Here is a 25,205-nt window from a genome sequence, read left to right as displayed (position 1 = left end):
AAAACCCATAAGAACTGATTTCATTATCTACTATATTATGCATGTTCGGCTTTTTACCAACCCCCCCCAAAACCCCCCAAAAAACCAAAGCATACAAAAAAGCAAATAAAAACAGAGCCTGAAAGGAAACAGCAATCATTAGAACCAGATTCACAGATGATTCGGATGTTGGAGCTATCAGGTTAGAAATTTAAAATAACAACAACCGATATGTTAAAGCTCTAATGGAAAAAGCGAACAATAAAAGATCATTTCATCAAAGAGTTCGAAACTGTAAGAAATAGTCTAATGGAAATAATAGACCTCAAAAACACAGGATGAGATAAAGAGTATCAGTGGGCTTATCAGGAGACTTGGCTTAAGTAAAGGAAGAATCAGTAAATCAGTGAACTTAAACATACATTAATAGAAATATCAAAACTGAAACACAAAAGAAAGAGCAAAAAAATAAATAAAAAACGAACAATAACAGACAAGAGAATCTGGGAGATGTGAGATAATATTAAGAACACAGTATTAAATATATATGTGTTTTGCCCTGACCAGTGTGGCTCGGTTGGTTGGGCGACATCCCACAAAGCGAAGGGTAACTGACTGGTTCAATTCCCGGTCAGGGCACATTTCTGGGCTGTGGGTCTGTCCCCAGTTGGGGTGCATGTGAGAGGCAACCGATTGATGTTTCTCTCACACATAGATGCTTCTCTCCCTCTCTTTCCCCTCCCTTCCCCTCTCTCTACAAATAGGTAAATAAAATCTTAAATATATGTAGTATATGTGTTTTAAATTCATAAAAAAAAAGAGGGAAATGAGAACAAGCAAAAGAAATATTTGAAAAAATAACAACCAGGAACTTTCCAAAATTAGTGACAGACACCAAACTATAACAAATCCAAGAAGCTCAAAATTTAAAATCGAAGGCACCCAGAAAAAAGACACATTAGCTTCAGGAGCAAAGCTAAGAGTCACAGCAAACTCATTGTCAGAGCCGTTTAAACAAGATGGAGTGCTATTTTGAAAGCACTGAAAGCAAATATATATATATTTCAACCTTTAATTCTACACCCAGCAGAAATCGTTTTCAGAAGAGAGGGAGGAATAAAGACTGTCTCGGACAGACAGAATTTAGGGAATTTACTACTAACAGATCTGTTCTACGAGAAATGTGAGAGACAGTCTTCAGGCAGAAGCAGTATAACACAGGTCAGAAACGAATCGACGTGAATAAATGAACAAGGAAAAATAATTATTTCTTATTTTTAATTTTCCTAAAAGATCCCTGACTGTTTAAAGCAAGAAGAGTAATAGCGTGTTATACGTTTTCAGCATAGGTAAAGTGAAATATATAAAAAAACAACATAACAACAATGACACAGAGGGTGGGAAGGAGAAATTAGGGCTATACTGTTACAAGGTCTTTTCATTTCCCTTGAAGTAGTATATTATTTTATTTATTTTTTGGCCTAATATTATTTTAAAATAGACTCAGATTATTTCTCAATGTGTATTACAAGCCTTAAAATAACCACTGATATAAATAGTAAGTCAATACAAAAATAAAAATAGAATCACAAAAAGAATTCTAATTAAACTTGGAGATGGTAGAAAAATAAAATATAAGCAAAATCAATTGGAACGATAGAAATCAAGAAGCAAGATGGTAAGTTTTAATCCAACCACATCAGTGATCGCTTTAAGTGTGAATGACTCAGATATACCAGTTAAACAACAGATATTGTCAGATTAAGTCTTTTTAAAAAGACCCAATTCTACACTATCTTCAAGAACCCCATGTTTAATATAAAAATGTAGATAGGTGAAAAGTAAAAGAATGGAAAAAAGTGAACGTGCAAACACTAACTAAAAGAAAGCTGGAGGAGCTATATCAATTTCACACAGAGTAGATGTCAGCCCAAGGAATATTATTAGGGGTAAAGAGAGGGGGAAAGGGTTGCAGGGACCTGGCCCACACCCCAGGCACGTGCCCCAACCAGGAATCGAACCGGCAACCCTTCGGTTGGCAGGCCGGCACTCAATCCACTGGGCCACACCAGCCAGGGCTCTATAGTTATTTTAAACATTATTTCCTAATCTAGCCAAACCATTAAAAAGCTGTGCACTTGAACTGCATGCACTATTTTAGTCCCTTATGGAACTGTTTTCTTAACTGCACCTTGATGTTCTGCCAGCAACTTGAACTAAGAGATGTCGTAGGAAACAGCCCCATACAACTCCTCATTGGTTTTAACATAGGGTTATGGTTAAGAAAGCTGTGCTTTAAATCCCAGTGTTCTCTTCACTTCATAAGGGCCCATGAGAGAGATGTTTTACTCTGGTTTCAGAACTAGGAAAAGTCTCTATTCTCTGGTGAGAATTCACTACTTCCTTTGGCCGCTGGGAAATTTGCTCAGAGGCAAATGTTTAGCCCATGGAAACTTATGACATCTATTTTTAATACTAACTTTACCCCTGACTTTATTTATCTTCCCATCCTAATTATCCTTTCATCCCAATCTTCCCATCTGTTTAATTTTATTCTGCTAGGCTCTTGCTGTAGTTTTCTTCTAAAACCAATTTTAGGAAGGTGTAATGTGCAAGCAAGAAAATAAACTCATAGGTACCTGCTCAATGAGTTTTGACAAATGTCACCACGTCACTTTTGTTAGCCATCTAAAAGCCATTTGGACATAAGTAATGTTAAAAAGAAATATCACAAGGCAGTCTGTGCTATATGTTGTCAAGGAGATGTAAACAAATTGCTATGGGAATATGACAGGATGAAAAATTCAGATGGGTAGTACCGTGGGGCACAGGGGTCTTGGTGGAAAACTCCCATTTTTAAAAGTAACATTTCACCTAATATTTTAAAGATGGAAATTTAACAGCGTAGCAGGAGAGGTCATTTGCAAAAGGAAATGTCACAAGTAAAAGAATGAAGCAGGAGATAAAAGTTCTGTTTGGCTAAAGTAGGTGAGCAGGAGAGAAATATGGGGAAAGGGGCCTCTGGTCCTGTCATGGGAGGTTCCGAAAAGCCAAGGGCTGTCTCCTCACACTGCTGTGCCGGCCAGAGGGAGCCATCGAGGTTCTCAGCAGAGGAGAAGGATAATGCTATCTGGTTTAGAAAGACGGGTCTGGAAGCAGTGTGCGGACTGGGGGCGATGCTGGGACTGGAGGTGGGTAAGACAGTGAGGAGGCTTCTTCCATGGTCCAGGAGAGAGATCAGGAGGACCTGGACCAACCGCTATGAGAAGGAGAGCGATGAAATGCGATGCCCTGTGACAGGAGATCTCTCGGAAGGGTCCAAGGATGAGTTGTGAGGATGAGTGAGAGAGAGAGTGATTGTGTAGATGACCTGAGGGATAGGCAGCCCCATCATTACTGTTCCCGGACACAGATGGACAGACCTGGGCTCTTCTCTCTCCCAGCTTCTGTAAGTAGAGAAAATGTAAGTTACCAACCCCAAACTAAGCCATACTTTGCAGGAGCAGGGACAGGGATGGGAGCAGAGAGGGTGACGTGGGAAGGAAACCCAGTGAGGGCTGGCCTTGGCATTCAGGTCCCTGCAGCTAACCAGAGCCGGTAGCATACATAATAATAGCAACATTTTACCCCCCTTGATGATAAATAAAATGATAACGACTACTTAAAATAACAGTTACTCTGTGTGAGGCACTGTTCTAAGCACATGACATGTTTTAACTCATTGCTCTTATGGAATTCCTACGAGGAGGAACTATTATATACCCATTTAACAGATGAGAGAATTGAAGCACAGAGGCAATAAGTCTTGCTCCAGATCAATAGCTGGTGAATGGCAGAATCAAGATTCAAACCAGGCCCCTGATTCCAGGCTCTGTGCCACTCTGCCCTAAAGCTGATTGTTCTGGACCCTGTAGTAATTCCCCACCCAGCAAGTGTCTCTCACCACCTTGAGGTAGGAGGCTCTGATATTCCTAGTTGACAGAATAACACAAACGGGAAGGAAGGCATTGAAGATGACTGTCTGTGCTGTAGTTAGTGCCCTCAGTCACCAGGTATGACCGAGCAAATATTGGGTGCGATGTTGTACATAAACCATGACCAAGACCACTGCAAGCTATGGAAGAGATGCAACAACAAGTTTTGTGAAAATCAATACCCACAGGTATATATGTGCATAGGTGTGCTTGTTCGTGTGGAAACTGTGAGCTGTTGAGGGGGGGTGAGGTTGGCTGAGGCAATGGCTGACAACCCACAGATGTCTGAGATTCCTGGGAAACCATTCAGCCCCTACCCAAACCTAAAGATACGCCCATGGAAGACATCCTTGGAAGGAGGTGGGCAAAGACCTAGTTGAGATAAAATAAACTCAAAGCAGATTACCAGTCTGCAGACATGCTGAGCTGGCACATATTCTGCGAGGTCATGGGGTGTGGCCTGGGGCCATGACAAAACCAAAGTCATGTGATATCAAGAAACAGAGCGCCCTGGCTGGTGTGGCTTAGGGGGTTGAGTGCTGGCCTGTGAACCGAAGGGCCGCTGGTTCGATTCCCAGTCAGGGCACAAGCCTGGGTTGTAGGCCATCCTTCCCTGGGTGGGACCATGTGAGAGGCAATGTATCTCTTGCACACTGATGTTTCTCTCCCTTTCTTTCTCTCTCCTTCCCTCTCTCTCTAAAAATAAATAAATAAAATCTTCAAAAAGGGAAAAAGCAACAGACTGAGCCTGGATTTTCCTTTTCCCCAGAAAAGCCTCCACATTGTAGCTGCAGGCTCCTTTCATCACCTCTTGTATGAGATTCGGCCACCCATACGTTTAGGCGACAGATGGGGACTGTCTCAATGTGTGTACATAGTTAGAATCAACAAACATTAGAGTCTGCATATGGCATCATTTGAAATGTGTACCAACTTGCTAGGATATTGGAATGATTCTTTATCACAGGAGAATGGGTGGCACTTATTTGTCCATTCATTCCTAAAGGCATTGTGTTGGGGACTGAGGTAATGAACGAGACAGTCTCTGCCCTTGAGACACCCTAGTGTCTAGTTAGAGAGCCTGACGAGTAAAGGGGACACGGGAGGCCAATCCGTGTGGGCCCCGAGGGGTAAGTGCTGGATGCTGAGAGCACAGGAAGGCACCAGGCCGTTATGCCAGGGAAGCTCTGGGGAGGAAGGGCCTACCAGCGGCCTATTGGAGGGACTGTACTAAGGAATTAAAATCTTTTGTGTTCCTTTTTGGTTTGTTTGCCTAATTCTACTGTAGCATGTTGTTACCTAAAGGACTATCTTTTCAGCAAAAACTGATGCTCAGCTAGAAAAACAATCCAGGGTGCGAGCAAAGGAATAAGACCAGACATTCCCAACGGGAGAGACAAGACCACCTATATCTAAACATACAGTGTCCAAAAATATCCGCCAGGAAAGAAAGGGTTGTTCTCACAAAGTCTCTAAAATATTCTGACGTGCCCTTCAGTTACTTTATTTTAAACAGCAACGTACTATTGGGAGAAGTTTTATTCACCGAAAACTTCTAGGCTAAATTTTGGTGCTTATAGAAAACATCTGATGAAATTGGTAAAAAGCAAGGCAAAGAACACAAGTGTGATAATTTAACACAGTGTAGTAATTATTGTGAGGACATAACCTCACAACAGCAAGGGCCAGAGACTGTATACATGCTTTTTAAAGAACACTTTTTAAAAGCAATGTAGTTGTTTTGAATATTATTTCTTCATAGTTGAGGTGATACTATATTTATCTAATTATGTAGCCTGCCTTTTACACTTGACATTATTGTGTCAATATTTTGCACCAAATTCAAAATTCTTTAACAATAAAAATAGCCATCGAGTGCGTAGTTATTTTGAAGATGATGAATAGCTAGCTGCAGGAAAATGAAAACTCAAAATGATGCTTACATTATGTGAATGGATGCTTGCAGTTTACAATAAAATTTTATTATACACAGACACGAAAAGGGCTTTATGTCAAACAACTTAGGCAAATGTGAATACACTGAGCTCTGAAAAACTATCAGATGACTCAAAAATGCACTTCAGTAATGACAGAGACAATGACATTGAAAGTGCTTGTGAGAAATTTGAATAAAACTGATGAAACATGCAGAAAGGCAATATTTAGAAATTAATATAGTATTTCATAGAGTATATAAATTTAAATCTTCAAGAGTAAATATATACATGAGTTACATGCTATTTTAAATGGCATCATAGCCCTAAAAGTCTATATAATTTTATATACACACATATGTATATATGTATACATGTATATGTGATATATGTATACGTATGTGTGTGTGTGTCTACACACACACACACATACACACACCGTATTTTTGGACTATAAGACGCACCCCCCAAATTTGGGAGGAAAATGGGGGTGTGTCTTATAGTCCGAATGTAGCTTACCTGGCTCACTGGGGTGGGGGGTGGCGGTGGATCCGGGGTTTTTCTCCTATTTTCCTCCTCTGAAACCTAGGTGAGTCTTATGGTCTGGGGCGTCTTATAGTCCAAAAAATACAGTATATGATGGAAAATCCCTATCTATTTTTTATATCTTCTCAATGAGAAAATATGGATTAACCTGATTTGGAATACATACTGTACATAATTAACTCATTTAGATTTTCTTGACCAATCCCTGTGGAATATCTAATAGAGAGATACAACTAGTACAAAAATTGGATAACTCAAGAAATTCCACTAGCCTTCGGTCATTTATTGTCAGGGTAAACAGCCCTCACACCTATACAGCTACCTTATAGGGAGAACGAATCTGGATCCCTAAAGTCCACAGTAGTTCCCCGTTGGTCTATGAAGTCCAACACCAGCAACCTTAACATTGACCTGCCTCCACAACCTGTCAACTGACTGCCATGCTTCCACACCTGTCTCTTGGTCTTAGCCTCCTGCTCCCCTTGTTCAGGCAGATCAAACCCCCAAATGCCACGGCTGGCGCCCAGCGCCCAGCTTCCCCCTCACGCTCCTGCCATTTCTAATGTCTAAACCGTTCCCATTTCTGAGGTCCATCTCAACCCCCGCTGCATTGTTCCATATGTCTCAGGTAAAAGTAGGTGTCTTTTCTGTAATCCCAAAGCTGAAGGGCCAAGGGCTCTGCGCGGAGGGCCTTTCTGCTTGGGTCGGGCTCGGAAGTTGTTCTCAGCACAGGTGGTCTTGAGAATGAGTGCAGTCATTCCAAATAATAATAATAATAATAATAATAATAAACACTTAGATGACACCAGAATACTAACTACTGACTCTAATTCAAAATTTGCAATGTGCTGGGAACTCTTCTAATTACTTTACATAAATTAATTCATTTGATCTTCACAAGAACCCCATGAAGCAGGTACAATGTTATCCTGTTTACAAATAAGAAAACTACAGCCCAATTTAAGGATCTTACTCAAGGTGGCCAGGTGGACAGGTATAGACGACTGAGATGAGAAACCAGGCCCTAAGTATGCTTTCCTACTAGAAAAAAAGACACTCACTGTGAGCAAGAAGACGGGCTGGTAAATGGAGCAACACGGAGGCGCTCATGCTTAGGCAGGTGAATCAAAGCTCAGAGATCAGGTGGGAAGAGACACAGCAAAGTGAGGGCACAGGGTGGAGTCCATCTAGATGGCTTTCTCCCCACTCTGGACCAATTTTCAGATCCTAAAGAAATGTACTGCTGCCCACTGCAAGATTAGAAGGTTCACAGCATTTTAGGTATCGCATACCTTTTTAGATTACTAATAACCAGATGCTCCTCGAAGATCCATTGTTCAATTCACTTACTCTAGTATCTAGAACTGGACTTCGCACATGCGGTAATTCATCAAACATCGTAAACCACTAGTTCTCAGCTCAGTTGGCTCTTTTTGATGAACGCAGACATGCGTTAAAGACATTGTAGGAAGTTTCCTACCAACACTTTAAAAATAATTCTCTGTTGTATCTTCTTTCCCTTTATAACTCTTTTTGTTTGGTTTTTGATTGTCTGTGTCCCCCAGCTGGCATATAAGCTGCATATAGAGACTTCATTTTTGTTTATCACTGCATTTCTGGCACCCTCGAACAACGCCTGGCAGAGGAAGAAGTCCGTAAATATTCATGAAGTGACTCTTTGAAAAAGAATGGTCTTTGAAAATGCTCACCAGACCCTCGTGGGCAGTCTTGCTTCTTCAACTGAGCCTGGATGAGGGTGTCAGGCTATTGCACCACCCTCAAAGCAAGCACGGGCCTTGAAGCACAAGGAGAAAAGAGGGATTTGCTGGCGGGGTTGGGGAGATGGAGAGAAGCCACCTCGCATAGACCACAGCATGTTGCTCCTTCCCAGATCTCCGCTGAGCATCTCTGTCCACCACAGGCCCCTGGCCCACCAGCTGGTCACTTCTCTACCCTCCCATGCCGCCCCCTCCTCCATCACTGCAGGCCCCAACGGTTCTGCCTCCTGGGTCTCTAGGCATCTCCCCCATGGCCCTGAGCAATGTAGGGTCCCTGGCTTATCTCCCCACACCCATGGTCCCTGATGTGCAAAGGACACACCCCTTGGGAGCCATCGTTTTAGAAGGAAATATGGGTGTGAGAAAATACATTTTCTCTTTCATAACTGTTTTTTTTCCCCTCTCACACACAAAAGATTTTGAATCCAGGTTTTTCCATGTTATAATTGCAGGACCTCAGTCAAATTACATAACCTCTTCTCCGCCTTGACCTTCTCCTCTCGCAAACATGGGGGTAAAACTGACTTTGCAGGGCTGTTGTAAGAATTAAATGGGACAACATTGACAAAAGCACCTGGCGCACAGTAGGTGTTCAAGAAAATGTTACTTCTCTTTTTTTCTTGAAGCAAACTCTCAACTATTCCCAAGGACCCATGAACCGAGGAGAGCTGAGGTTTTTCAGAATAATGCAATTGGAGCACCTCACCACTGAGGACGTTGTTTCTGTGGTCCCAGGGACCTAGAAGGCATTGATGGCACAGGGCGGTTCCTGAGGGCAGCGGGGGAGAGGGGAGGTCGGGGACACTGCTGCTTTCCTTGTGTGTACTGCTTCTCCGTCACAGCCGACTGATGAGGCTGAGCTGCCTGCCCATCACTGCCCAACAGCTGCCCAGAAATGCCCGTGGCGCCAGCCAGCATGGAAAGGGAGAAGTGCAGATCTTAACGACCAGAAGGAATACACTTTAGAGTTGACGGTGAGAAAATGTCACATGCCAATGTTGTCTTCCCCCCACTCCTGTCACCACTCCCTCAGTCCTCAGTTTCCTTATTACAAGGTGGCTAGGCAGCAGATGGCACCCCTGCCAGCTTCACGGGCACAGCGTCAAGCATGTAAGAGCCATCACGGCACACTATGATTTCCGCCTGGTGCACCGTCATTCCTCACAAAGGCTTGTTCGCTGCTTGATTTGAATGGCAGTGATACAAATTATACTTAAAACCAAAATTGAAGGCTCTTGGCTGCCGCCTAAAAGGTAGTGATTGGAAGGAGTGCTTGGAAATTCTAAAAAGATAAAATAACGCAGGCTAGGAATGCCTGGCAGGGAGAAATGTAAGAGACAGCACATTTACCCAAAACAACACAAATACAGAATTCCTCACCCAGGCCAGGACTGGCGCCCTAACTAATGCTGTGAAGGAGAAATCCACCACGTGATGCCGTGAAAGGAAGGTCGGCGTGGGTCAGCGCATAGAAGGTGGGTGTTTGAAAAGACCGTGGCAGCTCTGACAGCTCCCGCAACCCGGAACCGCTTGACTAATGTACAAGTGAGATTTAATTTCAAAGCCGATGCCTAGAAACTGACAATAACCTGACCCAGAAACCTTGAAGGAAGGACACCTGGTATTTTGCAGCGTAGATCAGCGCAGAAGTCCGACCCTGCGAGTGCAGTGCCCTCAGACAGACAGCCACCCCCTCCACCACTCACCTCCGTGCTGGACCTGCTCCTTTGGCGTATTTTCTTCTCTCTTTAAAGCCCAGCATCTCCTCCCCGCATCCTCCCCTCACCTGCCTCCCTGTTTCACCGAGAGAATAGAAACCCTTCCACCACTTTGTCTATCTGCCTACCCCCATGTGATTCCTTATTCTCACTTTCTCTTCCACTACTATGGATGAATTTTTGGTGCTCCCAGGCAAGGCCAAATTCTCCATTTCTGCCATGAGCCGATCCCTCTCCCCTATTCAAGATTCTTCCAAGATTTCTCTCTCTTGCATATTCATTTTTCCACATCCATTGGTGATTCCCATTAGTGTACAAACGTTATTTTTCCCACTTAAAAAATAATAAACAAAAAAACAAATACCATATCTTGACCCATGCCCCTCTCCAGCCATACAGGGACTTTCTCTGTTCCCCGTAGAGTAACAGTCCTCAAAATAGCACCTGAATTTGCTCTCCCCAGTTCTTTCCTTCTTATGCTCACTCGGGTCCAGTTTCTGCCCCTACCACTCCAGCGAATCTGCTCTTGCCAAAGTCTTCAGTGGCCTTTGCTTTGAGACCAACAGTCAGTGCTCGTCTTGGCTGGCCTCCCAACAATGTTTCACGTGTTGATCTTGCACCACTGAAGTACCAGCTTCACTTGCCTTCCAGGTTGTCACAAGCTCCTGATTTTCCTCAGCCTCCCTGACTGCTCTTTCAGGGTCAAGGTTGCTGTCTCTTCCCCATCTCTCCAGTCCCTAAATGCTGCAGTGTCACAGGACTCTGTGCTTGACCCCTGCTCTGTCAACACTCCCTCCCTCTGTAGTCTCAGCCAGTCTCGTGGCTTTGAATATCAACTATATGCTGATGACTCCCCGAGTGCTTTCTTTATTTCTATTCTTGGCTCATGCTTGCATGTGCTGACTCAACATCTCCACTGGAATGTCTAATCTCCATCTCAGAAGTAACATGCCCAAGACTGAGCTCCTGCTATTCCCTCCCACGCCTGCCCTTCCCACAGTCATCCCACGGCAATCAATGTCAATTCCATTCTTCCGTAATGGGTCAAGGCAAAAACGTGGGCTCACCCTCCATTCCTTTTTCTTTCTCACCAAAGTAGATCATTAACAGATCCTATTGGCTCTTCCCATAAGATCTATCTAGAATCCTATCACTTCTTCCTACCTCTACCTCCCTGGTCTAAATTACCATCATTCCTCCTGTAGCTCAGCCCTGATGGTCAGTTCTCATCACTGCAGTCACGTGAGTCAATGGAACTCAGATCGTGTAACACTTCTCCATAAGCCCTTCAGATGGATCCCTCTCTCTCTTGCAGGCAAAGTCAAAGAGGCCTGACAATGTCCTGTGTGGCCCTACCCAATCTGGCCATCCAGTAGCTCTCTAGCCTTATCTGCCTCTTCTAACCCCTCCACTCTGGACACATTGTTTTACTTATTTTTCTCTTGGGCATTTGAGGGAAGTACTCTCCTCAGGGCCTTTGCACTCACTGTTCCCTCCACCTGGAGTACTCTCCTCAGAGCATCCTTAGGGCTAAATCCCTCACCTCCTTCAAGTCTTTGCTCAAGTGTCACCACCTAGTGAGGTGTCCCCTGAAACTGCAGCCCACCCCTTATCCTCCCTACTCCTCTATCTTGTTCCTCTTTTTCTCTATTTTCCTCTTCAGTACGTATTTGTTTATTGTCTTTCTGTCTCCTCCAGACTGTAAGAGCCATGAAGGAGGGGGTTTCTGTCTGTTTTGTTCTTTGATGTACCTACAGCAACTGGACTAATGCCTACACATAGTAGGCACTTAAGTAAGTACTGCTGGTGGTAATGGAGGTGGTGGGGGTGGTAAGCAAACAAATAGAAAGCATCTCGAGAAATCACATGCTCCAGAAATGAACTCATCTCAAGTGGAAAATAAATTCATTCTTAGGCTAAATATACTTCTACTATACCAAGATTGTATCCTCTCAATCATCACCATAATGATAGTAATAACTTCTATATTTGTACAGTGCTTTCTGGTTTACAGAATTCGTTCTCCCATATGGTTGTAGGTCATCCTCAGGACAACTCTGAAATTGAATAAGGCAAAGACTGTCGGTCCTATTTTGTAGATGAGAAAGATAAGTCCCCTCCAGCCTACTCGTCCCCCAGAAAGTGAGTCCAAAACTGTGATGAACGCAAGTCTCCTGAGTCCAGGATTAGAACTATGGCTTCCATACTAGTTGGCCTTTAAAGAAACCAGGTGTCCTTCTCTGGGGCACTCAGATGGGCACAAAGAATCTGGGACCTTCACTATGTTACTTTGGCTCTTAATTTATTCAACAAATATCAATCAAGTACTTCCTACGTTGCAGCATTATTCTAAGCACTTGGTACACGGGAAAGGATAACACAAACCAGGACAAGCCTAGGCTCTTATAGAGTCTATATTCTTGGAGAAGAGATTTCAATAAACAAAGAAGCATCCCCTCAAATATGTCAGGGGGCAATAGCGCTGTGAAAGGGGTAGGGGCAGAGGCTGATGGGGAAAAGAACAGAGGAGTCACGTTAGCGATGTCCAGTTATAGTTTGTTAACGAGTTGCCCACCAACCCTTCCTCCAGCCATCGGGGGACGGTGTTTCAAACTCTTGGGTGGAGATGGTCTAAGATGTATTATTGTACATTTGAATAGCAAATAAGTTCAAGATGCCCAATCGAGATGCTAGGGAGTGGGCATGATAGTAAAGCCCGGTGGACATTTTCAGAAGAAAGCAATAGGACAAATAGCCCAAAGTCACAAGAACACGGACTTTGCTCATGACAAAGAGCTTTCTAACAAATGAAGCTGTCCAGCAATGAAACAGACTGGATGCGAGCTCTCTGTCCTGAGAAGTATCCAATGAGCGGCTCAATGTCCTCTGAAGTCTCTTCCAACTGCAAATCTGATTATTTTCCATTCTGTGGAATCTTTTTACCCTGTGTCATCATTTGTTCCAGTGGGCGATGGTGTAAGGACAGGCCCAAAAATCTGGCCCAACACCATGGTTCTCTTGCCAGCCCTCAAAGAGAATGAGCAGTCACCTGACCCTTGTCCCAAATCCTTCCAGCAACAGCAAAAGCTGACCCTGCCGCAGGGAGATTAGGGGCACAGCCTATCCTAGCCTTGCCCTGCAGGACCCACCAAGGGCTCCCATCTGAACGGGGTGCTCCCTCCAGCGGGAATGGGCAGCATGTCTTTGCCAGTCACTCTGATCTCACCGACGGTTAAGCCACCAGCAATGACAAAAAGGAGCAGAGCAAATTGTCCTGGACAGGAGGCTGCCGCCCTCCTGGGGACTTCTGGATGCTTGTCATAATGTCTGCATGCACAGGCCTTCCTGAGACCCCAGCCTGCTCACAGCATCTCTGGGTGGCATTAATCTGCCCTCCTTTGCCTTCGAGCCATTTCCCAAATCCCGCACTGACCCTGGAAACAGACCTCCAGGGTGACTTCGTGCTGGCCCGGGCAAGACATCACAGGACAAACACTGGCCACAACTGCTATCGCCCCCATTTACCCATTACTTAGTGTGGGCCAGATAGTGTGCTAACAACACTGTAGGTGACAAGATGGGCTGTGACCTTGATATATGTGGCCACATGTATCCACATGCTTGGAGAACCATAGCCGGGCAGAGTCTGACCAGCAGGGGTGGCTTCTGCTTGTTGAGTGGGGTGGGCCAGCCAAGGGATTTAAAGAGGTGGGACAGGTGATGGAGGGGCAGCTGGGGCAGGGAAGCTAACAGCAGCAGCCAGAGGGCCACAAGGGCATGTCATGGAAAGATCTCGGGGAGGTGAGGGGCAGTTGCTAAAGGAGAGATGAACCTGCTGCCATAAGGGGAAGAACCAGGAGAGGAAAGAAGAGAGGAAATATTCTCTCCCTGGAGATGAGTGTGGCACTTTGGAAATCGTTGGTGATTAGCGCTGTAACCCTCCCTATCTCTTCATGAAATGTTTGGTGCCATCAACCTCATTTAGACTTAGGGACTGCACCTGCGATGCTGCAAGGGGAGCGATAAGGCCCTGGGGCCCAAGGGGAGAGCCAGGCTGTCAAAGGTGACATTGTAATGTATTCACATCATTTCATTTAATCTTCACAGCAGCCCAACAAGGTAGGTATTATCATATTTATTTTATGTGGGGGGAGGGGGTGACTGAATAATTATCTGTAGACACTCTTGCCAACTACAATGCAAAAGAAGGGAGATAATTTTATATTTATGTCTGTTCACACTGATTCTGTGCCTTTAAGTTGGGAAAAAGGTGAGTGTGGCTACTTCACGGTCATTGCCCAGGACCCTTCCCTATTGGCTTCCAGTCTTCTGTTTCCTTCCAGTGGCTCCTGGTTCTGATCTGAGCCCCTCCTATTGCTCCTCTCTGTCCTCTGGACTTGTCCAAGGTCTCTCTGGTGGTCTGCAGAGTCCTTTGGCCCCTCCACATTTGGCTGCCTTGGGCAGGATCCCAGAGCAATATAGGCCTTTCGACAGACACACAAACCCACAGCCCCTAACACAGAGCTGAGGGACCCACAGGGCAAGGCAGCATCTTGCAGGAGTTAAAACAGTGACCTCCAGAGTCAGAGCCTGTGGGTCCACACTTCTGCCCACAGCCCTTGTTGTGTGGCTTGACACAAGTTTACCTCACCTCTTTGATCATTAGCTTAATGAGAATGTTAATAGGATTGTTGGGAGAGTTATATGAGGCAAGGGGAGGAGGGCACAAAGTAAGTGCTCAGTGAATGTTAGCTTTGTGTTAGTGGATACTGATTGTTTATTAAGAGGATGAACAGAACTGGTCACAGCACAGGCCCAGAAAAATTCCTCGATGTCAGGGGTGTCCAGCCACGGCTGCTCCTCACTCCAAGGCAGGGAGAGTGTCTATGGTTTCAGCCCCCACAAAAGCCTCTGCGCAGGAGCCCTCTGGGGCTAGCTCAAACCTCGGGAAAGGGGAGGGGAACGGACCCTGAGAGATCACCTAATTGACAAGCTGGGTTTTCTCTTTTCTTCTGCATCCCTTTAATTCCTAAAGTCCAAAATTTATCCCAAAGCTATTTTCATACAATGAGATGATTCCTCACAAGTAACATCATGTCTTACTCTCTTTCCCAGTCTTTTCAAACACAGTATCTTTATGCACATTTCTTTAAAAAAACCAAAGCTTTTTATTACAACAGACTGAAATAAGCAATTTGCATCTAAAAGAAAGGTGTGGTACAAATTACTATGGGTTGTATTGAGGGGTATAGAAGCAAATTAAGGGGATCAATGCCAGAAAAACAACATTAAAACACCCCATGACCACAGTGGGGGGACGGCCCACTCCAAGCCTGTCCTTACCAGCTTCCCACCATTTTCTTCCCCATCCACTGCGAGAGCCCTATACAATCACAGATGAAACACGAAGAACCAGCCTTAATAAAAACGAGTGCAGCTGGGAATGGAAAATTCCCTACGGAGAAGTCATTCCAGCCCATTTTATGAATATTCAGAGCCATATGATGCACCGGGCAAACTAGGATAGTGGGTCTCTGCCTTCCCCAAAGGGTTCAGCAGGGAGTTCTTTATTCACCACATTTAAATGCAAATGATCGCAGAACCGCATGACAATACACTTTGAGAAGTTGATTTAAAACAGCACCAGGAAAGGATTAAGGGCCTAATAAGAAGGATTTTCTTTTAATTTTCTACGGAGGTTAAAGTCAGGCCAAAGAGAAGCCCAGAATTCCAACGCAACTGCGGGAGCCAACCTTGCCACCAAGCAAAATTCATTTATTTTCCTCCTTTTGTGGAGAAGTAGGGGGAAAAGTTCATTTGTTTCCTTTTTGTTTGGTTTAGCAAAGACAAGCAGGACTCCGGACCCATGTGAGCTTCCTCACACCAAACTGATAATGATACAAGCAAAAGCCCAGAAACTTGACCCCTAGCCTGTGCCATCCTGAGGGTGAAGGCAGGCCCTTAGAAATACTGGAAACAGTTTCCAGACCCTTCTTCTGATTTGTGAGAAACCCTGGTTGTCAGATCCCCCCATGGTTGGGAACCATGGGTGCAGGGACGCCTTCCGACACAGGCATTCGTGGCTTTGAATGACAGGGGATGAAGAGTTGAATATTGGAAGCTGGGGGAAGAATGGCCCATTGTGTCCAGTGGTGGCCCAGTGTGGAGGGGAACCTCAGAGCTCCCGCATGGCCTGAGAAAGGTGGGAAAGGCCATGAGTCCCTTGTTTTAAAGGCAATGCCAATGCCAAAGGGTCACCCACTGTTGACTGGGGTGGAGGCATTATCATATCACTCGAAGATGGAAATTAAACATTGTCCCTATACCAGCTTCGTCTGCAGCCCAAACTGTCGAGCAAACAAGCATGAACTGGGGAGGAGAAAGATCCAGCCTGGAAATGGTGATCATATAGACAGAGAAGCAGGTATGTACATGTAAAAGGATCTCACCTTGAAATGTCTGGGATTTGCTTCAAAAGGCAGTATATGGCAGGGAATGGGGCCGTGGGTAGGGCTATCAATGAATCGAGATTGGCAATGAATTGATAATTATTGAAGTTGGGTGACAGGTACATTGGAGTATCATTCTGTTTACTTTTGCATATGTTTGAAAATTTCCAGAAGAAAAATGACTTTTTTTGTTATTTGACTTTTTTAAAGATTCCACCTGCCCAATTTAAATGTGACACTGACCACCTCTGTTGGGACAAAGTCACCATTGCAGAGGACAAGAGCCCTCTTCCTGCTCCATGGGAGCCCCAGGGAAACAGCAGTGCTAATGGCAAGAGCATGAGGGGAGGGGCCCCACAAGACAAGAAGGAAGTTCACGGTTCAGTCCCCAAACCAGGACCTACAGACGTGACCAAGAGTTGTCTGGAGCTCTTAATAGAACCCATTTAAAACATGACAGTCTCTGCTGTGGCTGGGAACCCGCAGAGTGTCATTCTCTCTCTAAAGGCTGTGTGTCACTCCAGTGTGTGGTTGACATTATCTCACATAGCTAAGCCTGTCCATTGACTGCAAATTTCTGCAGGATACCACACCCTGATGGTACACCAGTCACTTTCTCTGTTTGTTTTTCACCAGCCAGATTTTTAAACTGGCAGTGCTAGTTTAGCAGCTTAGTCTACCAACTTGATTGATGATTCACAATGGCAGGACATTTTAGCCTACAGGTACCCATAGCTTGCCTTACCAGATTCCATTAGAAAGAGACAGACACAGTGCCACAAGTAAAAGGCACATCCAGCAAACGAAGTTCAATGACAGATAAGATAGCACACATTGGGGCTGCATCAGAATGTAGCATCGTGAACTGGATATAACACTTGAAGAAGGATATAAAAAAATGAAGATACGGTCAAGGACGATGAGCCAGGATGTCATGAAAAGTAGCAATGGCAATGGATGTCCAGCTGAAGGTATTGGGGCTTGTTAAGCCTAAAGAGAAGACTGGGGAGGTGGACAGAGCAGCTGCCTTCAGCTATTCAAATGTCGCACAAGAAGAGGACAGATCAGACCTGCTCCACGGATCTCAAGGCAAAGAACTAGGGCCAACACACAGAAGTCTCAGGAAGGCCAACGTCAGCCCAATAGAAGGAACAATCTTGAAAAAAGTAAAACTGAGCCAAGTGCTGTTTGGCTTCTTTGGAACACAGTGCGTTCATTCCCTGGAAGATCTCAGGCAGAGTTTGGACGCACACTCGGGAGGATGTTTTACAGGGATTTCATGGCTGCATGAGTATCGGCATGATTTTGGAAAACGCCTTCCAAAGGAGATTCTGTGAATTCCGCAGATGAGAGCTTCTAACTGACAAACCAAGGTTTTTCGTTCATTTGTTTGAAGTAAAGAATACACCAAGCTTCCCTTTGCCAGGTGCCATGTCCCTAAAACCTTTTTCAAACTGAGAGTAGATAAAAATAAAACCTAACTCCTCTGCCATTCTCAAACTCCTTTTGCCTCACAGAGAAACCGTTCCTAGATGCACCGTACATCTGACTAAAGCTGCCAGTAAACAGTTTTCAGGATTCATTTCATCCTTGATCCCGCCTTCTTCACTCCAGCCCAGACTTGACAGCTCTCTGACAGGACTCGCAGGTTCCCCGTGGCTATCTGGGAAGGCTCTGCTCTGGGATAAGATTCCACTCTGGGATGCAAGAGCCTTCCTACCCTGAGGCTCCATTTTGAGGTCCCTGAGGGTTTGCTATTTGTCTTGTCTTCTGACTCTGTCATCCTTGAATCTGTTTTTCTGGTTCCCAAATTCTTGTCTGATTGCTGATCACCTACGTTGCCTAAACTTTGAGATTCCAGATATTCCTAATCATCCATTCATTTGAAAAATATCTATAGTATCTTCCATGTGCTTGTATAGAGCACCACACTAGGCACCTTAGGAGATAGAGAAAGCCATAGGACCTTGGCAAGGGCCCACATCTGATAGAGAACATGAAAGGCGGACAAAAATAGCTACAACCCACAGTGCAGTGTGCTAAGTGCTGTAAGAGAGGTACAAACCGAGTGCCATCAGAGTTCAGAAAGAGGTGAGATGCTGCAGAAAAACGAGATGTGACTAACAACAGCCTGTAAAAACCTGATGCAATGAATGTGCTCATTAAAAAAAAAAAATCCTCAAATAGTAAGGCATATGAAATATTAGATCTAAAGAAGGAAGTAGCTGTGAATCAGGACAAGGATGTTCTGGGGAAGTATATGCAAAGTTCGACAGCAGAGAAAATCCCGACATTAGCCAGGGGGCTAATAAGTGCCCAGTGTAAACAGGACAGGAGAGAATCATCCCCATTCTGAGCATGGCCATTCACTAAGTCAGCCAGAAACATGACTCAATACAATGATGAAATTGGCACTACATTTGCTGCTTAAATGAGTCTTTTTAGAGATTTAGTTTAGAGTGAAAATTCGTTCTTAAAGAGTCCCTCTGGGTAATGCACTTCAGCTGCGAGATGTATTTTTAGAACCCTTTAGATTCGCTCCCCATCCCAACCCCCAGAGGTAGGTGACATCAGGGGCAGGCAAACTTTTTCTGTAGACGACCACGTAGCCAATGTTTCAGCCTCTCATTCCATAGGCTTTCTGCCGCAAGTGCTCCACTCTGCTGTTGTAGCATGAAAATAGCCCCAGACGATACACATGCGAATGAGTGCAGTATAAATAAAACTTTATTCACGATACGCGCACTAAAATTTGAATTTCATGAAATTTCCACCTGCCACAAAATATTATTGCTATTTTATCTTTCCTTCCAACCATTTAAAAATATAAAAGTCATCCTTAGCTTGCAAGCCCCATTTGGCCAGCAGGCTGTAGAGTTTGCTGACCCCTGGGGCTAAATCAATCTCACTGTTTACAAATGATAAAACAAAGGCTGAAGGAGACTAAGTGCATTCTCAAATCAATAGCAATTCAGTTTATTAATTTCCATGCAAGGAGAAGTAATGAAGCAATAGGAAAAAACTGTGACATTTACCCACCCTTTATAACAGGATTCACAGTGTGGGAAAATCATATATCATCTATAAACTTCAATTCCCTGGGGGCATAACAAGTTAAATAATTTTTAAACTGTGTGCTTAGCAAGATTGGTTCTTGGTAAATGAAGCAATTATGCCTTAGGTTTTATTGTCTTTCTTAATTCTAATTTATAATAGTGCCAATCTCTAAGTTTACAAAAATTTGCCTCATGGTAAAAAGATCTTGCAGTTCATGCAATGAGCCACATGCTGCTAAATATTGATCGGCACACAGATATTTCAAAAGAAATGTGAACAGTTATTGGTGTAGTTTGATCTCAGTGCTCCATGGAATGAGGAATGCACCTTTTCTACAGGCACCAAGATGAAGGGTTGGGAAACTGTTGACAAATAAAACGTTGGAAAACACGTTCCCGGCCCCCCACTGGAATGTCACTTGTTTGAGCATTTAAAAAGATACGCTAAATTTCAAGGTCATAGAGACCCACCACTTTATAGCAAGAGCAGAAATATGCCTGTTTGAGACCCCTGGAAGGGTTAGAGCTGAAAATAAGGGTTAAAGGAAAGGCTCTCCTTGGTCTTTTCGCTTCAGACAGTTAAGCGTGTAGAAAAGAGAGTGGGCACATGATCCAAATTCTACAAAATTATGGAAAACCACGCTAGGGTGAGTGGTTTCCATGGAGTTCACTAAACCTAAAATACTTGAACAAGGAGGCAGCCATCCCATTGAAGTAAAAAGAGGGAAGGAGTACATTTAAAACCCGAGTGCGAACAACTTCCCATCCAAGCAGGAGTTGTCTGATTGAGTGGGTTGTACAGCAGTATATTTTCTCACTTGTTTATTCCTTCAATAGACATGGCCTGAACAATCTACGAGGGTTCCGTTTCAGCAAATATAAACAAATAAACAAAACCATGAAGAAAAGGAAGAGCCCTCCTTATTTTAAAAGGAGACACAAAAATGCCAACAAAATTTAAAAAATAGTAACATTAAAATGATTAGATAAAACCATGGTGGTAGATCCCTAACAAAGGAACATTTGGGATCGAGTCCCACATTGGAAATGTACTTTCTCTGCCCGTCATCCTTTGCGAGCTTACTAAAAGGGTTGGTGAAGTCTCAGCTTTGGCACGGCCCCTGCCCCCCCCACCCCCACCTGTTTTCCGGCTTTCTCATATCCTGCGCTCACTCCAGTCATCTAGCCAGGTCCTTGAGCTCCTTGGAGATCCCTTAATGAGCTATGCCATTTGGGGCCTCTCCACACATCTTGCTCTCAGCCCAGGAAGCCATTCTCCAACCTGTCCACTGGGCAGCTCCTTCTTCCAAGCTCACTCTCACTAACACCTGTGCTGCTGGCCCTCCCACCATGCTGAGGGTGGTAACGTCTTCCTTTATGCTCCTACCTGACTTCATTCTCACCTCTTTCATAGCACTTGTGACTTGAACTGCTATGTTTAGTTTGTTTATCTCCTCCACTGAAGAGGATGTCCCAGAGGCATGGGAAGGAGTGTTTAATTTCCATGCCTCTGAGGCCTAGATGGTGCCTGAGGCACATTCACAACTCAATAAACATTTATTGAATGAGTCAAGGGCCACTGAGTCTTCTCATGACTCTGCCCTTCCTGTGGCAGAGAGAATATAGACTGGAGGTAACAAAGGGAGGTAATTCTAACAGCTTACGCATTCAGGCATTTATTTAGCATCCACTGCGTGCCAGGTGCTGTCCTGGGAACCTGAGGTACATTAGTGAGCAGAGTAAATGAAAATCCCTGCCCTTTGAGGAGCTCACATTCTAGCTGGGGAGACAGGCACTAAACAAGAAACATAACAATAAAGAAATAACATGCTTTGTTGAAAGGTGTTTAGAGGTAAGGGGAAAAGATATAAGTAGAGCTGGATAAGGGGGACTGGGATATGTGAGTTATGATTTTAAATTGTGTGATCAGGAAAACAGAATCTGCTCAGTGGACGATGAGAAGGTTATATTTGGGCAAAGACTTTGAGAAGGAGAGTGAATTAGACATGGGGGCGTATGTAGATGGGCATTCAGGCAGTGGGAGCATTCAGTACAAAGACTTTAAAACCAAAGCAGGGTGGGCAGTGGGGTTGGCTAAGAATGCGTTAGAAAGATGTGTGCTTGGACAGGAGGTGAGGGGGGAAGGGTGGCAGATCGTGAAGGCCTTGTAGGCCATTATAATGACTTATGGCACTGAGGAAAGTCCCTTAGCCTCTGGACACCAGTTTTTCATTTGTAAAATGGTGAAAATGGGGCCTTTCTTGTAAGTTTGTTATCGGTAACATGTCCTAACGTATATGGAAAGACATTGCAAACTAGAAACTACTCTACAAAATTAAATTACAATATTTATCACAAGCCCAAGGATTCCCATAACAGATTCTACCAAAAAAATTAATTTAATATGTATTTTGCATCCATGTTACCTATTCATATGTATATGTGCTAAATCCTTTATTAGGTTATATGCTCCTTAAAGGTATGCGATCATACCATTTCCTCCTTCCACCTTGTCCTCTGAATTACATGTGACTAATGGACACTCAAAAGGTTTTATGGGCAGATATCCTCTTCTTCCACAGTTCCGATAACAAGCAGATAGTCACTACTGTCAAAAGTCTCTTTTCACCTACGCTACGTCTAAACCTCCATATGGTTATCCGGAGATAGGTGCCTATCTCCACCTATTCTATGCTCTAAAGTCATGAGGAACTGGCAGGTCAGCATTGACTTAACAAAAGCTTTTATACCATTGCTACCCAACTCTCTTCAGCTGCAAGAGAGAATCCTTGGTTTTCAATATAAAGCTGTCCCCATGGCATCCCGAAAGAAGCAGAATTAACTCCATCCTCTGCCCCAGGAAGAAAGGAGGAGTGCCTGCGGGCTCTCTATGGATAGATTCCTGGAGCCAAGGAGTTCCAGAGGGAAGTCCATCCCTGTCTGGGCAATGGAGAGGGATGCAGTAAGTACATCAACATAAAATGACTAGAGGGAATATGGAGACAGAGGAAAAGAAAGACAGGCTTGGAGACACCATAATCAGAAGGAAGTGAAAGTACAGTGTGCCTAGGGCTCTGATATTCCTTTAGAAGACTGATGAGATGCTCTGGTCTACCCTGATGCTTAACAAAGAGTCTTTATTTAATAAGTAAGGTGGCATTAGCCCCTAACAAAACACCTTTAAAAGCTGAAAGGATGGCGAGGAAGGGCTGGCTACCTCTCGGTCTCCCTCCTTGAGTCCTATAAATGTGCCTGACTGATCTGCCCTCAGCTCAAAGTAATTCTGTATTCTTTTCGTGAGGTTTTTAAAATAAGTGGACCCAGTTCAACACACATTTTAGGCTTAAAGAAGAATTTTTAGTGTAAGACACCTCTCCCAGTCTTTACCGATATGATGTGGCTTTCACGAAAGAGCCCTCGGAGGGCTCAGCAATCCTCAGGCTCCGGGTAAACACGTGTGCCCGCAGCCAGCTCAGGCACACCCTGCGTTTCAGCACCGCTGCCTCTGGATAGCGCCCTGCTGGTAGCTCAGGTCGGGCCTCCCACCGTCATTCATCCAACCCCAGCCCACTCGTTCTCCTCCTCTCTTTTCCCTCAGTACCAGAAGAAGAAGAAAAAAAGCACCCCCAACTTCTAACCTCTCCTAAAGCCTGCTTCTAAAGTGACCTCCGCGTCCCTCCCTCAGGGTCTAACCGCGCACGCCCCCGCGCCTTTGGGTCCTACCGGAGCAGCGGCAGACCCGCGTGGTTTACCCAGCGGTGGCCCGAGATCTCCGACAGGCCTCGATCGTCTTTCCCTTACCCCAGTGAATCCCAAACCAGCAGCCAGGAGCCCCCGCCCACTCCCTCTCGGTCCAAGTCCAAAGCTTCCGAGAAACAAACGGCGCGTTTCTGCGCTTTGCCCCCGCCCCAAATTGAGCGCGCGCGCGCGCACACACACATATACACACGAATTCATACACACACTCGCACGCCACAAGCCTCTCGGGTGCTACCGTCGCCCTGGGCAGAGCCTCAGCCAACTTGAGTCCGGCTCCATCAGACACCGGTTCGCAAAGGGCCGCCCGCAGTGGCCACGCCGTCGCCTCCCCTTCCTGGGCAGCTGGGGTCCCCGCAGCCAAGCCCAAGCTGGCCAGCCGCCCCCCTCACCCCACCCCATTCATTCAGCCATCCAACCTCCTGCGGGCAAAACACGGTGCAGCATCCTCAAACATTTCGCCCCTGGACCGCCCCAACTATTATCCAAACCCGAAATCAATCTCCTTGAAGCCCCAGCCGCGTTATTGGAGTGCTGTGAGTGTGTGTTTGTGCCTCCGATGCATATTCATCATTTAACTCCTTCGAGCTTTGCGCCCAGCCTAAACAAACAGCACGTTATCTCCGTCCCTCTCCTCCCTCCTCCGCGCCCAGCCTCGGCCCCCATCCCGATCCTCTTCAGCCAAGTAGCCAAAGCACGGAACATCCGCACCCCAGTTCTCCGAACCTCGACCCAGTCCAAACCAACACTCACCTTCCTCCCCTCCCCTCCCCCACCTCTTGGTCCCCGCAAGCCGGGTCTGGCCAGAGCGAGACACGCTTGGAAAGCGCAGTCTGCGTCCCCTCCCGGGAGCCCGGAATAGAGGAACGGACTTCCGACCAGAGGGGTCAGCCAGCGCACCCCTCCGAAGGGCCACTCGCCTCCCAGTTCCGTCGCCCTGGAAAACCCCGGTGCCGGGGAAAGGAGAGAGGCGGAAGCAGCCTCCGAGGGTGGGCGGGAGGACTCACCGAACATCTGAATGTGTCCTTTGGTGATGGGATTGAAGCTGCCGCAGGCAAGCAAAATAACGTGGGTCTTGGTGGTCTCGGTCATGGTGCAGGTGGGTGCCTCGCGCTGGTCCTGGTGTCGCTTCTCTTTTTGTGTCCGGATGTCTGCAGAGGGAGAAAGGAAGGCGAGGCTCCGGCTCGGATGCTGTGGACTCCAAGGAGCCGCTCCAGACGCAAACCGCGTCACTCCCCGCCTCCCCTTAACGCTTGCATCTCCGGCGAGATCCGAAGCTGCTTTTGTACTGCTCTGCTCGGTCCTTCTCCTTTCTTCCTAGCTTTTCACGGTCTCTCGCCTTTCCTTTCTCTCTCCCCCACCCCACCTCACCCCGTCTTGCTCTCTTTATTAGTGTTTATCCACAAGACAGAACGTGGTACCCAAGTCCAGGACCATGAATACTTAGAGTATGGTGTGAGCTCTTTCTGTCTCTTACCCCCTTGTGATTCCGTTTTCCTCCCTCATTCTAACGTTTTTCTGTCCACACCTACTTTTTCCAACATCCCCAGCTCCCAAAGTGGTTGATCTTAAAAACTGTTTCTTTCTCTCTTCCTCAGGATTTTAAAAGAGAAACGGCAACTGTTCATTTCAGGAGTATTTCTATCTGCCTTTGTTGGGTTTTTCCCCCTCCCTTATCTGATGATTTTTAATTACTGAACTTAGCCAAGAAACAGGCGAAACCTCAATCCTTCCCCTGGTCCTTTTTGTGGGTTGAAGCTGTGCTATCGAATTGGCAGAACACGGATGGGGCACAATTATCTAGAGCTGTATTCTGAAACAACAGTGATCTTACCCAAGCGAACGATGATGAGACAAAGAGTTGCCCATTCAACGCACGTTTCCTGAGTGCTCACTGTTGTGTTAGATTCCATTATAAACCCTGCTGCTGCGGCCCAGTGCCTGTCCTCAGGGAGCTTACATTCTGCGGGAAGGAAACAGACAATGTACGAACAGATGAGGAAAATACTAGAAGG

At 45.4% G+C, this 25,205-nt stretch overlaps 1 protein-coding gene across 1 annotated transcript in view; it reads right to left on the bottom strand.

Annotated features, from left to right (window-relative positions):
- Nucleotides 1-24,493, bottom strand: part of NMNAT2 (nicotinamide nucleotide adenylyltransferase 2) — a 106,143-nt gene extending 81,650 nt beyond the window's left edge. Inside the window, exon 1 of the mRNA XM_024551543.3 lies at nt 24,198-24,493. Within this exon, the coding sequence (XP_024407311.1) occupies nt 24,198-24,282 (85 nt within the window). The 5' untranslated portion in view covers nt 24,283-24,493. The remainder of the gene's footprint in view (nt 1-24,197) is intronic.
- Nucleotides 24,494-25,205: the final 712 nt, after the last annotated feature.

This window comes from Desmodus rotundus, chromosome 12 (assembly GCF_022682495.2).
Source record: "Desmodus rotundus isolate HL8 chromosome 12, HLdesRot8A.1, whole genome shotgun sequence".
Taxonomy (NCBI): domain Eukaryota; kingdom Metazoa; phylum Chordata; class Mammalia; order Chiroptera; family Phyllostomidae; genus Desmodus; species Desmodus rotundus.
Note: the sequence above shows the minus strand (reverse complement) of the source record. Positions and strands in the feature narration are given on the sequence as shown.